This window comes from Harpia harpyja, chromosome Z (assembly GCF_026419915.1).
Source record: "Harpia harpyja isolate bHarHar1 chromosome Z, bHarHar1 primary haplotype, whole genome shotgun sequence".
Lineage (NCBI taxonomy): Eukaryota > Metazoa > Chordata > Aves > Accipitriformes > Accipitridae > Harpia > Harpia harpyja.
In genome coordinates, this window is record NC_068969.1 from 44885997 (window position 1) to 44900853 (window position 14857).

The window sequence follows — 14857 nt, forward strand, 5'->3', positions numbered from 1 at the left end:
ATACAGCCCACCTCAAATGCTGAACATCAGAGCTGCAGCCAAATGATACACAGAGCTGTCTATTTGCTCTTCAACCCACAACTTTACACTCAGTAACCAACATTTTCGTGAAACTATTGGAACAGCTGCAGTAGCAAAATAAATAGCTGTATTTTAGGCAAAGCAGCTTTACTCTGCTGGACTCTACCGTGGCCTCTTTCTGCAATCTTATGAAATGATTATTAAACAAATTACTAGACTCTGTAACTTAAATAAGATCTGTCATAAAAGGATTCCTTGCAGGACTGTTCTTTGCCTTGACATAACCACTCAATCTCAGTAAGCATCATTCTCGGTGGCAGATCCCTTATGTTCCAGCACATATCCAGCTAAATGAATCCAAACTTTTTTTTTGCAGTAAATATAAAACGTATTCACGGTTTCTGTTATTATGCTGGTGAAATCCCCAACAGGACTATCAAAATCACTGCATCTTGCACTTGTTAACAAGCGGTGTCTGTCATGCAAAACACCTGACTCTCTCCCTCATTCCCACTAGTCTGTCTTAGTTTCCAGAGTTTAAAACCTACTTGTCTCTACCTTTTGCTTTGAGGATTGCTGTTATATAGCCTTCCTTCTGATGAATATTGTCTCTCTTTCTGCTGGTATCATCCCCATTTTCTCTAGGATGGTCTACTGAAACTCACAGGAATTCTTTGCAAATTACATTTAAATTTGAATTTGCTGCTTCCAGTTTTGGGCCTGAAGAATGGCTTTTGTGACCAGAAACTTGTCTGTTTTTCCAATTCTATCTCCTGATCTAATGGAAGATAGTTTTTACACCTCTACTTAGAATCTTGGTCTTATGTAATGCTAAGCAGATTAACAGCATGCCATTGGGAAGTTAAACGTTTCATTTGTAGCAATGGGACCCATTCTCCTACATAGAATTAGTCCAAAATACCATTAATTTAAACTGTTTTCAGAGAGCTTGCATATTATTATACGTTGCTATCACTGGAAAGCATTGACAATGTCTTAATGTCAGGGACACATCATTGCCACGGGAGAAATTTTCTATTCAGCCTTTGCACACGAAGTATTACACTAATAATGTTTGCATTTAGTTTCTGTTACAAAATTCATCACCATGTTGAGGACTCTCCCCTGGGGTGGGAGTAACAGGAGGCTGCCTGCTGCATGGAGAAATGTCCCTTCTGTTTCCATTTGTGCTGCACATGGCTCTTCCTACTGTATGCATTCACTGAAGAAACTTTGGAAGGGCTTGTCTGGGATGATGCTTATATGCAGCCATACACTCTTTAATGGTGTGATCTCTGTCCTAGGCTCGGTTGTGAAAGAGTGGCAGTGACACTGTATGTACACAAGATAGCTTGATCCAATTGTTCTAAAAAATGTTTTTGGTTTGCCTTTAAACTGCATGCTTTTTAAATGTTTAAATCATGAATAAAGCAATCAAATTTCCTAGCTTTATTTAGATTGCTATATTTCCTTTCTTGTGCATCTTTTAACTGTAAACAAACATTTGTTTTCAGTTATGTGTTAACTGCTGCTTTTAACTTTAAAACAATGCAGTACCTTTTAATCATATTTTGCTTTGCAGAATTCCCTTTTTAATTAGAAGAACAGTCTGCTGCTATGGTGTTGCAGTAGGAAGTGATAAAGAATGGAATTTTGCATGGGAAATGTATAACCATACTGACTCCACAAAGGAGGATAAAGACATCCTGCTCTCTGCCATGAGCTGTGCTAAAGAGTCATGGTTACTTTACAGGTGACCTTGATCAAAGTATATGTTTGTGTATATAGAGGTAAATCATAAGAACACAAATACTGTACTGTGCAAACCTGACGGAGGTTTCCCTGCCCCAGAAGCATATGTCTTACAGACCACTGGAAGAATCTTAAGAGTTTTCTTATGGAGAAAGTATGATAAACAGGGCAAACACAAATGATCCTTCTGCTGGTATAACATCCCAGATGCTGGTAATCACTGAGAAAGGGATTTCCCGAGCTGGTAACTAGTGTGTCATGTCTAACACTGGGCCTGTCTTCTGTCAATGTATTTAGTAACCTTTTTGAACTAAAAGTATACCTTCAGGCTTTATAGCAGACTATGGCAACACATCCCATAGTATAATTGCATGTTGTATGAAAACATGCTTCCTTTTGTTTTGTTTTAAACCTATTTTGTGTTGTTTTTTAACTTGGAACTCATTGGCTGCCCTTACTCTCTGGTAAGAAACGGTAATTATCATAATTTGCTTTGACATTTTTCCCTGCCATTTATGATTTTATATCATTTTCCCATACTCCTTCTCCCCTGCTTATTTTGTTTCCAAACTAAAGTGTCATCGTCTATTTAGCCTCTGTGTGGAAGCCAAATCACCCAGGTTAAGGGCAAAAATGAAAATAGACTTACTAGCAAGCTGTTCACCATTTGAAGTGCAGGCTTACAATGGAAAGTAATTTTTTAAATTTCCAGCTTCATAGAATCATAGAATAATAGAATATCCTGGGTTGGAAGGGATCCACAAGATCATCAAGTCTAACTCCTGACTCCATATGGGGCAACCTAAAAGTTAAGCCATATATCAAAAGTGTTGTCCAAACACTTCCTGAACACAGTTTGGAATACTTTATTTATTATCTTGCACTGGCATCTGTATAAACTCTTTTCACTACATCAGTAAAAAGATGTTGTAGCTGAATTCTCGAATCTGTCATGTCCACATTACCTAAAGAATTCGTCAAAGGACAGAAATTTGCCAGTGATGGCCTAAAGAATGATCATCCAAGAATTGGCATAAATTCAATGGGTCTAAAGCTCTGAAAGTAGCAGAGATATTTCTCCTGCCAGCCACCTGCTCTTGTGATGGCGGTCATTTGAGAAGACAGAACAAATATGCCTAAGAAGAAGGCAAGATGGGTTGCAAAGAGATGTCCAGTTAGCTATGCTGATATTCCACCTAACCTATGGTCCTTTATTGACTTTTTCATTGGCTCAGGCTAGCACTGGTCCTGGACAAACTCAGGGAGTGGTGATGACCTCCTTCCTCCCTGTGCCTTAGTAGCTGATAAGCCAATCTATTTTTCTAAATGACACCCTGAAAGTCTTTTGGGGTGAGGAATGTTAAGCTGGGCTTTTCCTGGCCCTCAGTATGTTTTGTCCATGCTGTTAAGCATGGTGGTGGCATGCAAATGGGCGAAACCCAGCTCACCTACTCTACCCATAAAGCAGGTGCCTGCAAGACCGTATGAGAAGATAACTCTTTAACAGCGCTCCTTGAAAGTAGAAGCATGCAAGGTGATACACTGAGGCAGCAAAGAGAATAGCTACTTACTTTTTCAAGATATTCAGGCACTCACTGCCACTGACATCATTGACAGATAGTTCCTTAAGTACTTCTGAAATCATGCCTTAACCCCCATGAAAGCATCCAAGACCCCTTGTTATTGGGTCTTGTTATAGGGGACCCTATAAACAGGTCCCTTTTGCATAACAGAGTGTCTTGCTGCTAGCTTACTCTCTAGGCTCCATCTGTGTCACGCCAAAGTGACAAGTTTTCCTCCAGAAACTGAGGAGCAGTTTGCCCTTCCACAGGGTTGGCTCGTAGGAGTGGTTGGCTTTCTGTAACACAGATAAGAAAAGCACATATATCCATCTGATGTGCTACACCCTCACTTTACTGAGAAGTAGAGAGCTGATGTGCAAGAACAGGGGATTTCACCGATGTAAAGACAAAACTCAAGCTGAATACACAGCTCAGAGTGACACCAACTTTGGTATAACCTTCCACATTCTGGTATTTGTTGAGACAGGAATTTTCCTGAACTGCATGATATTTCCAGACCATCACTGTTAAGCAGCAAGTGATAGGTACAATTATTACCTTCTTTTCTAACAGATACCTGCAATATGGACTCAGCGATACATTATTTTCCTCCAGTTGTACTTCAGTCATAATCTTATATGTGGTAACTAAGGATATTGGGCACCGTATAGCCTGGGAATTTGTTACAGAAAATTGGCCACTTTTAAGTGAAAGGTATGGTAAGCAACAGCTTTGGGTTCCCTTTACTTCTGTGGCCCTTTGGCTTCTTCCTCCATCTTTATGTTTGAGCTGTAAAATCCAGGTGCAGATTTTCCTTCCAGAGATGGCTTTTTTGTAACAATTGATGGAATTCCTTAAGTATGCAGAGCAGGGTTTTCAGAGGATTCAACTCTGGTCAGGGCTTAACGTCAAAGAAGAGCTCACATCAGACACAGAATGCTTTAAAAATTGGTCTGTTCATGACTATTTCAGTGCTTTTAGAGTGTTAAATTTCCTGGAAAATCTGACTCTAGAAATGGGTTTATCTACTAGCATTTCACAAATGTGGGTGTAAAATGCTGGAGTAAGATTGTAACCTCGTTTCCAAAGAGAGTATGGAGAGATGGGGGATTGGAGCATACAGGTTATGAGCACTGCAAGGACCAACTACAGTATTATTCCCTGACTTAAGTCCTAACCCATCTCCAGCCTACCTGCACTGATGCAGGTAAACTGTAGGTGAGCTTGGCCTACCTGTCTTGAGCAAAGCAAGTATTCTGATGTCTGTTCGAAGACTCCCTCTCTCCTTGGTGGTAATGGTGAAAAGCAGCATGTCTGTGACAGTACATTCCTGCTGCTCTTGGTGGCAGAGGAGTCCATTGGGAGCCATTAGTGGCAGCATAACCAGAACCAGCCATCTGGGAGCATTCAAATGTGTATCTTTATTGTTAACACTAGAAAAGGCAAGTTGTAGCAGATTTGTGTCACACCAACTTATTCCCTTACAAAGCTCTTCTGTGTTCCATACTGATGAGAAATTTGCTGGGAAACTTATCCATTATTTTCAAACTAAAAGACTAGTGTGGGTGTTAATTTATATGCCATCCTCAGGATACTAACAGAAACACGAAGTTGTTAGAATCATTATTGGTTAGCCTTTCTAGCGCAGTTTGGCTGTATGGGCTCACAAAGATTATCCATTTTAAGCAAAGAATTCACATTACCAAAGTAGAAATACCAGATCTTGCTGGGAAATGAAGATGAAGGGGAATTAGTGTTTCATCCTGCTCAAATGTCTAAATTGAATGTTAATGATATTTCTTCAAAAGGGGAAAAAGAGTACAGAGTTGCAAACTTCATCTTAGCTGGTGTTTCCAACATGGTAAATAATAACTAAGTAGTGGGAGTATTTTCAAATGAGATGTAGTATATTGCTAATATGCTGTTTGAAGGACCTTTATCTCAATTTTACAGGTATGGGAAGGAATTATTACATGATGTATTAAAAGTCATGGGAAGATATGTCAATACAGATGTACAGATCCAAGAGGTAAATCAGAGAAGCAGTTAGTTTTAACTTTATTGCCAGTTTGTAAATACAGCTTTTTAAATCTCACATTTTTTAAAGAAATCATAGACTGTATTGTATAACGTTGCTGTGCTGAGACATTGAGAAAAATTATACTTCCTCATCTGAGAAATAAACATATGAACATGCACCCACAACCCTGCAGTCTGTGTGTGCAGCTGGTTGTTGAGCATGGCATGAAAGTGGGCTTTTGTGCAGGGATGGACATTGTGCTGCTCTGTGTGGTTGCAGTGTAGGAGGTTGCCTGCCCATGTGCTGATCAGATGGCCTAGATGTGTGACACAGTTCATTCCTTTTGACTGTGTGGCAGCCCAGATGAGGCCATGAACAATACTTTCTAATTGGGCTGCTGTACATCTGGTAAAAGGGTATGGATTTTGGGAAACCTGCTGAAGGGTGGAAATCCGTGGGAGGTGGCTGTAGCTGTCTTATTTTATTCCCGACAATAATCCACAGTAGTGCCTGTGACTAATAAATAACTATCAGTGCTGATTTCATACTCTTTTCTTGTTCTTTCACCTCCAGTCCAAATCTCCCCAGATTCTTTCCCAAAGTACTATTTTCTTTTCTCAACAGCTCAGCTTTTTTGCTGTCTGCATGTGATCCACATTTCTGTGCCAGCCCAAACTGCTAGTATCTGTCATTACAAGAAAATATTTGCTTCCCTTTTTTGCTCTTGATTGATGCATGCGTACAGAGAGTAACTGAGAAGGGATGCTTAATGAGGAGAGCGATACAGAGAGTTAGCTACTAAAGTCAAAGAAACCTCCCTTCGATGTTCATGAACTATAAATTTTTCACCTTTTGTTCTTTAGGGGCAAGTTAACTCCCCAGGATGGCAAAAGCAATAGCCCAGTGCCAGCCTTTAAATTAACCTTCATGTTTGGAACTGGGTCCCAATAAATATTATCAAAGCTGTCTCATTTTCCTCTTTAAAATCTGTCTGTAGAGATCACCTTTGCCATGATGTCTCCAGGAAATGTACTAAAACTTGGGCTGCTGGCATGTTAGGTTGCTGGCTGTCACGCTGACATCTATCTCATTTCTCTTATTGTTTGTTTCCCGCTCCCCCCATATATTTCTTTGCTATTCTTCAGTCCTCTCATCTTCTGCTCATTAGACTGATGGGAAGGATTTATTGTTCTGTGACTGTAGAACAGGCAGCACAAGAGGATTCTGCTACCCAACTGGTCCTAGACACTGTGGGGTACCACCAGTACTAGTGAAGTTGGCTGCATTTGAAAGGATTTTTAGAGGGACAGCAAAAGGGCACATTCCTGATGTGCAAGGAGCTTTCCCACCTTAGTGTAAATCAGTAAGCTTGTGCCATCCCCTCTTTAGTCTCTGCTGTCTCCCCCTTTTCTGTACAATTCTGTCTAAAGCATCTGTCAGGTACACAGTTGCTTGCTGCAAGTGAAGTTATGTGAGCTAAGCTCGTGTTTATATGTCTTCAGTTGCAGGTTTTTTATAATGCTACACTGGAAGAGGATGAGAGAGTGGCTACTACTTTACTACTGGAGTTTACAAAATTTGAAAATATGGAAAGGAGAGAACTGCTAAGCAAAGTTGCCAGCTGGTTGCAGAAAAATGTAGATGATTGACTTGGAAAACAATTTCCAGTGTATTTTAGAGTGTGATTCACTAGCATTTTGGTATTCATTTTAAGATGTAATTAAAAAAGCACATTTTTATGAGTCCCGTGGTTGTCTTCCCACCAGAAAGTCAGGCTAAAATCGTTCACAAAGAAAAGAAAGATTCAGCAAAGGAAACGAGATATAGATTTTCATATTATATTTCTGTAAATTAATTTCCTACTGGATGAGTTGTTAGTAGGGATGTGTTGCTAATAATAACCTAACATATAGATACAGTCTAAATCCTTTGTTTTTTCTGAGTATCAGAATGAAAGGTGTGGTACAAGTTTGTGGAAAAAACACACGAGGAAGCTGCAAAAGTTTTATATTCTATTTTGCTCATGATTTTTACTGTCATCTTGGGCAAATAATTTAATCTGTCTCTCTCCACTTCTATGTTTGTAAATTGTGAAGAGGACGGTAATTTAGAACACAGCTATGAAACATAAACTTGAGAATTACTTCAGAGCTGTAGGGAGGGAAGGACTAAAGAGACCTCCAGTTTTCATTGTAATAAATGAATACCTTGTCATTCAAACTTTATTTTTCCTTAGCAGGTCTGTACTTAATGTGTCTACATTCACATTGGTGTTTGATTAGGAATGTGCTTTTGAGGACACCTTCCCAGTTGTCTCCATTTAGCATGCTTCAACCCCCAGCACAGTCTTGGAGTGTGTGAACTGAATTCTTTTTGGATGAAATTTATCTGGGAGATGATGAGCTCCTGGTGTGCAACTGATAGACACCACCATCTGATGGTCCTTTTGTCCATGGCACTAGAATGCAACTAGTCTAAACTAACCCCTCTGGAACATCACCAAGTGTTTCCATTCTTACTGGACTGAGCTGCTCACTGATGTAGACATAGGGTTAATCCTCTTGCTTACGCGGTATTATTTTGAGGTGACAGACAGACAGAATTCAGTCATTAGTATTAGCCAACCATACTAGCTTGTGTTTGAAGAAGTATGGGATCCTCAGTCCATGCAATTTGTTTATTTGTGGGGTAACAGTATTATGACAAAATTACTGTGCTGGTGCTCACGTTAACGTAGAAAACAATGTTATGTGGGAATGCAGGAAACCCAAGAAGCTAGAGCACTGCACTATGAAGAGACAAGGAATAAAACCCCAGACTTGTTAATACAAAGAATTTTTCGCTGGCACCCTCTAAATACATTTAAGGAAAACACTGTCATGTTGGCTGCAATGCATCTTCTCTGCGCCACATGGCTGAAAAGAAAAACTGTAGCTATTTTGAGACTACCTGAGGACCCCTTTAGTGTACAAGAATTACCAACTGGTGCAGCCAGGTTTGTGCTGGAGTCATTTGACCTCTAGCGTGTGATCCAGTTAAGGGTAATGCCAAAGAAAATTGTGTGCATTCTTGACAAATCTTCATCAAGCTGATTCAGAAAGCAAAGGAAGTCATCAAGGCTGTGATGAGTTAGAAGGGTTTTGCTTCAGCATTTCCTGTGATTCCCACTAGTTAATCACTAGCTCTGCATACCTCATCGTATGGGCTAAGCAAAGCTCAAGAAAGTAATTGTTGCAGGATTTATGGACTAAACTTCCCGTAACAACATTTTACCCCTAAGCCCAGTAGGTCCAAACCATTTCCTTCCAACCATGAGTAACCACTCTTCCTTTCTAACCACTCTTCCTTATTATTCTTTTGTTATCTTTTTCTTCTTTGCACTGAACAAAACTCTTAATTAGAAATGCCAATATGTAAACAATTACTAAAACAATTTTAAATAAGAATTATTTTCAAATAATGGCTCCTGACTAATGTATGCCTCTTGGCTGACATTCTGTATTGCAGAATAGGAGCACAGTTTTCGTGGCAGAGGCAAATAGTGAAGATGATTGCTAGGCAAGCTGCCTGAGTAGGAGCAAATCTGAATTGCTCTTGCTACCAGAGTCCACACATTTCCACTTGGTGGCATGTAACATTGACAGCTGCACAATGGCAGTTCTTGCTGCTGTTGAGTACAAGTTGAGCACAGAGGTTTGGAGAGCGGCAACTGAGAGATGCAGCAAGGGAAGGAGAGGCGCGTGGGAGGAATGCAGGGCAAGCTGGGAAAGCTGCTTAATTGCAAAGGGAGTTGGGGTGGAAGGAAGTTCGTTGAAAATGAGTATGAGGATATGGATGGGACTTCAGGAAATGAGCTTGTACAGAACTTAAACAGACTGTGTAGGTGTTATGGGGCATGTAATTGTGGAGATGTGTGTGTGTGTGTATGGGGCAGTTTCCAGTGAGAGCAGGTGTGTCGTTGATAGACAGGAGGGATTTAGTAGATTTAGTAGTGAGGGGAAAAAAAAGTAGCTCTGATGGGAAAAGACCAGCTTTTTGCCTTAAGTCCTGCTCTCTGCCCTGAGAGCATAGAAGTCAAAAAGTTACACTTGTTCTGCCTCTACAGCATGCATGTGTGACAGGGCAGGAGACTCAGGGGAGATGGCAAGGGTGGGGAAGAGATTGTACAGTGGAAGAAGTAAGGGAGAATTAGGACCTCAGGAAGAGGTGGAGTGGTTACACATGGTTGGAAGGAAATGGTTTGGACCTGCTGGGTTTAGGGGTAAAATGTTGCCAGGGGAAGTTTAGTCCAGAATAGTTGGGAAGGGAAGATGAAAAGAGGTGAAAGGACCAGGGGTTCAAAGAGGAGACAAGATGAGAAAGCAAATGAGGGAAGCTACAGGAGCAAGGAAAAATCCAAGGGGAATGAGGAGAATGGGGTAAAGAGGGAGAAGTTCAGGATCCTCTTCAGTGCATTGCTTGCCTTGCTTTCTTTCCCCAAAGAAACTCAACCTGAGGTATTTCGAAGGATTATGTTGTGTTCTTTCAGATCCTGTGTTGTTCATCTAGAACAGGGCCAATATCCCCTCACCAGTGTCCCTGCCCTGGCATACATTGCCCACAGGCCTCAGTTGCCTTGGAGGCATCAAGCACCTTCTCCCAAGTGTACATCTCCAGCTGTGTCTGCAGCTCTTCCACGTGTCTCCTCCAGTTTGTTTCTTTCATTTTCTCCTGCCCCCCAACTGCTCTTTCTTAAATATATTTGAGCATTGGTGCCATGTGTTCCCCTGACTGGCTACAATTCTGGTGTGCAATGGGCTGTTTTTGTCAGAGGCTGGTGCCATTAGTGGAATTTGGGGTTTTTTGCTCATGGGGAGGTTTACATGGCACCGGGCTTGCTGGCAACAGATGGAGTCCAGCTGTCTCAAAGGGGGAAAAGGATTCTTGCTCATGAGATGGTGGGGCTTGTAGAATGGGCCTTAAACTGGGTTTCAAGGGGGAAGGGGATAAAACTATGCTCACCAGAGATGAGCCTGAGGGCAGCATGCCAATGTCGGGGGTGGAATTGATAGTCCAGCTCAAGTGCATCTGTGCCAATGCACGCAGCATAGGCAATAAACAGGAGGAGCCGGAAGCCATTATGCAGCAGGATAGATATGACTTAGTTGCCATCATAGAAACACGGTGGGATGACTCCCATGGCTGGAGTGCTGCAATGGATGACATCTGGATGGATGATGCAATAAGCTCTTCAGAAGGAATAGGCAAGGAAGGAGAGGTGGTGGGGTGGGTCTCTATGTCAGGGAGTGTTTTGATTGTACAGAGCTCCACGATTGTGATGACAAGGTTGAGTGCTTATGGATAAGGATGAGAGGGAAGGCCAACAAGGCAGATACTATGCTGGGAGTCTGTTATAGACCACCCAACCAGGTTGAAGAGACAGATGAAACATTCTACAAGCAGCTGGCAGTAGTCTCACGATCAAGTGCCCTTGTTCTTGTGGGGGACTTCAACTTTCCAGACATCTGCTGGAAATACAACATGGCAGAGAGCAAGCAGTCTAGGAGGTTCCTGCAGTGTGTGGGAGATAACTTCCTCACACAAATGGTAGGTGAGCCTACCAGGGGAGGAGCCTTGCTAGACCTGTTGTTTACAAACAGGGAAGGACTGGTGGGAGGTGTAATGGATGGAGGCCATCTTGGGCTTAGCAACCATGAAATGATAGAATTCTCAATTTTTGTTGAGGCAAGGAAGGTGGTCAGCAAAGCCACCACTATGGACTTCTGGAGGGCAAACTTTGGCCTTTTCAGGACATTGGTTGAGAGAGTCTCTTGGGAGATGGTCCTGAAGGGCAAAGGGGTCCAGGGAGACTGGACATTCTTCAAGAATGAAATCGTAATGGCTCAGGACCAGGCTATTCCCATGCGCCGCAAGACAAACTGCCAAGGAAGATGACTCGCCTGGCTGAACAGGGAGCTTTTGCTAGGACTCAAGAGAAAAAGGAAAGTTTACCATCTTTGGAAGAAAAGGCAGGCAACTCAGGAAGAGTACAGAATACGTTAACAGTAAAAAGAGAGCCAAGGAGAATATCTATCCTTTATTGGATACAGAGGGGAACATTGCCACCAGAGATGAGGTACTTGATGCCTTCTTTACCTCAGTCTTTAATAGTGAGACCAATCATCCTTAGGGTACTCAACCCCCTGAGCTGGAAAGACAGGGACGGAGAGCAGAATATACCCCCCATAATGCAGGAGGAAATAGTTAGTGACCTACTACTCTGTCTGGACACTCACAAGTCTATGGGACCAGATGGGATCCATCCAAGTGTACTGACGGAGCTGGCGGAGGAGCTTGCCAAGCCACTCTCCATCATTTATCAGCAATCCTGGTCAACAGGGGAGGTCCCAGACAACTGGAGGCTTGCCAATGCAACGCCCATTTACAAGAAGGATCAGAGGGAGGATCCACGGAACTACAGGCCTTTCAGCCTGACCTCGGTACCAGGGAAGATTATGGAGTGGTTCATCTTGAGTGCACTCACGTGGCATGTGCAGGGGATCAGGCCCAGCCAGCATGGGTTCATGAAAGGCAGGTCCTGCTTGACCAACCTGATCTCCTTCTGTCGTGGTTTAACCCCAGCCAGCAACTAAACACCACGCAGCCGCTCACTCACTCCCCCCCCACCCAGTGGGATGGGGGAGAAAATCGGGAAAAGAAGCAAAACCCGTGGGTTGAGATAAGAACGGTTTAATAGAACAGAAAAGAAGAAACTAATAATGATAATGATAACACTAATAAAATGACAACAGCAATAATGAAAGGATTGGAATGTACAAATGATGTGCAGTGCAATTGCTCACCACCCGCCAACCGACACCCAGCCAGTCCCCCGAGCGGCGAATCCCTGCCCCCACTTCCCCGTTCCTATACTGGATGGGGTGTCACATGGTATGGAATACCCCGTCGGCCAGTTTAGGTCAGGTGCCCTGGCTGTGTCCTGTGCCAACTTCTTGTGCCCCTCCAGCTTTCTCGCTGGCTGGGCATGAGAAGCTGAAAAATCCTTGACTTTAGTCTAAACACTGCTGAGCAACAACTGAAAACATCAGTGTTATCAACATTCTTCGCATACTGAACTCAAAACATAGCACTGTACCAGCTACTAGGAAGACAGTTAACTCTATCCCAGCTGAAACCAGGACACCTTCTATGACCAGGTGACCTGCCTAGTGGATGAGGGAAGGGCTGTGGCTGTTGTCTACCTGGACTTTAGTAAAGCCTTTGACACCGTTTCCCACAGTGTTTTCCTGGAGAAACTGGCTGCTCATGGCTTGGACGGGTGTACTCTTCACTACATAAAAACTGGCTGGATGGCTGGGCCCAAAGAGTGGTGGTGACTGGAGTTAAATCCAGTTGGCGGCCAGTCACAAGTGGTGTTCCCCAGGGCTCAGTATTGGGGCCAGTTCTGTTTAATGTCTGTATCAATGATCTGGATGAGGGGATTGAATGTACCCTCAGTAAGTTTGTTGATGACACCAAGTTGGGAGGGAGGGTTGATCTGCTTGAGGGGGTGAAGGCTCTCCAGAGGGATCTGGACAGGCTGGATCAATGGGCCAAGGCCAATTGTATGAGGTTCAACAAGGCCAAGTGCTGGGTCCTACTCTTGGGTCACAACAACCCCATGCAATGCTTGGGGAAGAGTGGTTGGAAAGCTGCCCAGCAGAAAAAGACCTGGGGGTGCTTGTTGACAGCCAGCTGAATGTGAGCCAGCAGTGTGCTCATGTGGCCAAGAAGGCCAATGGCATCCTGGCCTGTATCAGAAATAGTGTGGCCAGCAGGAGCATGGAAGCTATTGTTCCCCTGTACTCGGCACTGGTGAGGCCGCACCTCGAGTACTGTGTTCAGTTTTGGGCCCCTCACTACAGGAAAGACATGGAGGTGCTGGAGCTTGTCCAGAGAAGGGCAACCAAGTTGGTGAGGGGCCTGGAGCACAAGTCTTATGAGGAGCGGCTGAGGGAAGTGGGGTTGTTCAGTCTGGAGGAAAGGAGGCTAAGGGGAGACCTTATCGTTCTCTACAACTACCTGAAAGGAGGTTGTAGTGAGGTGGGTGCTGGTCTCTTCTGTCAGGTGGCTGGAGACAGGACGAGAGGAAATGGCCCCAAGTTGTGGCAGGGGAGTTTAGATTGGATATTAGAAAAAAATTCTTTACTGAGAGGGTTGTCAGGCATTGGAATGGGCTGCCCAGGGAAGTGGTTGAGTCACCATCCCTGGAGGTATTCAAAAAGCGCATAGACAAGGCGTTTCAGGACATGGTTTAGTGGGCATGGTTGACAGTTGGACTCGATGATCTTAAAGGTCTTTTCCAGCCTAAATGATTCTATGATTCTATAATTTCTGAGATAGCTGGATGCAGCTGTTAAGGCACAGAGCAGTTCCTGGCCCACCAGCAGCCACCGTTGCCTAAACCTTGACAGTTCTGATCAATACAGTCCCATAGTCTCTGTTGCAGCCACCATCACCACCTGTCCCACAGCACACAGCTTGCAGCTTTCCTCCAAACACCAGAGCTGGCACTAAGAAATCCTGTGTTGCTGCTTGTCCCCCTGCTGCCATGCACTCTCCCTGCCAGTTTCTCCATCACTGTAAGCCAAGCTGTTCCCAGTAGGAAGAGAGACTTCAGAGCTGTATTAATCAAGGTCCAAGAGCACCAGCCAACTGCTCCTCTGCACTGCCAGGCACAGCTGCCCTGCTGCCTCACTCTGCCTGTGTGCCCTTTCCTCCCTGGCATCTCGAGGAGCCTCACAGGCACGTGAAGAGAAAGCAGCTGGTTGTGGAGCCTGGGTGGTCAAGGTGCAAGCTACATGCCCCCTGGCTGCATTGATAGCACACACAGATGAGGCAGGTGGAGCAACCTGCTCCTTTCAGGGTTGTTGCAAGTCCCAGAAGGGTGAGTATGGGTTAGGGAAAAGGGGGCAGGGGTTAAAGTGCCATAAATGAACAGTGATGTAGCCTTGCCACATTCGTGTTGTGCAGTGACACAGAGGACAAAAAGAGCTGTCACCTTTGCATCCCCTGGGCCAGAGGTGCAGGGGCTCCTGGAGCAGGGTGTGATGGATGGACCCGACTCCTTGACCAAACCAGTGGTAGTTTGATTCAAGCTCCAAAGGCAGTAAAGGCCTAGGCCTTAACTGGGCCAAAAACTTCACTAGTTCCAACCTGTTCTCTGAAAGCTCACACAGGAACAGGATGACATGGTGAGCACTGATGCATATGAGCTTGGAAACCGGAACACTGACCGTGTGATTAACACAAGAATAGCAGGCGGTTGTTCCAAGACTCATTTGTCAAGGAACAAAGGAAATTGTGGGTACAAGAAGTCTCATGCTTACCTTTTCTATCGCATGTAATTTGACTGTGAGCCAACCACTTCATTCCATAAATACTACAGCCTAAGTGAGCCTTCTTTGAGCTCTCCTTGCTAAGCAGCTGGCTGCATGGCGGTGATCTCCTCACTCCTCGAGGC

General features: G+C 43.8%; 1 protein-coding gene across 5 annotated transcripts in view; it reads left to right on the plus strand.

The window, feature by feature from the left end:
• LVRN (laeverin) overlaps positions 1-7580 on the plus strand; it is a 44565-nt gene extending 36985 nt beyond the window's left edge. For 3 of the 5 annotated variants that reach the window (XM_052778374.1, XM_052778375.1, XM_052778377.1), the window contains 4 exons: positions 1604-1774; positions 3909-4049; positions 5289-5364; positions 6858-7580. In XM_052778374.1, the coding sequence (XP_052634334.1) occupies positions 1604-1774; positions 3909-4049; positions 5289-5364; positions 6858-7004 (535 nt within the window). In that variant the 3' untranslated portion in view covers positions 7005-7580. Of the gene's footprint in view, positions 1-1603; positions 1775-3908; positions 4050-5288; positions 5365-6857 lie in introns of those variants that run through there. The other 2 variants (XM_052778376.1, XM_052778378.1) reach the window with 2 other exon arrangements.
• Positions 7581-14857: the final 7277 nt, after the last annotated feature.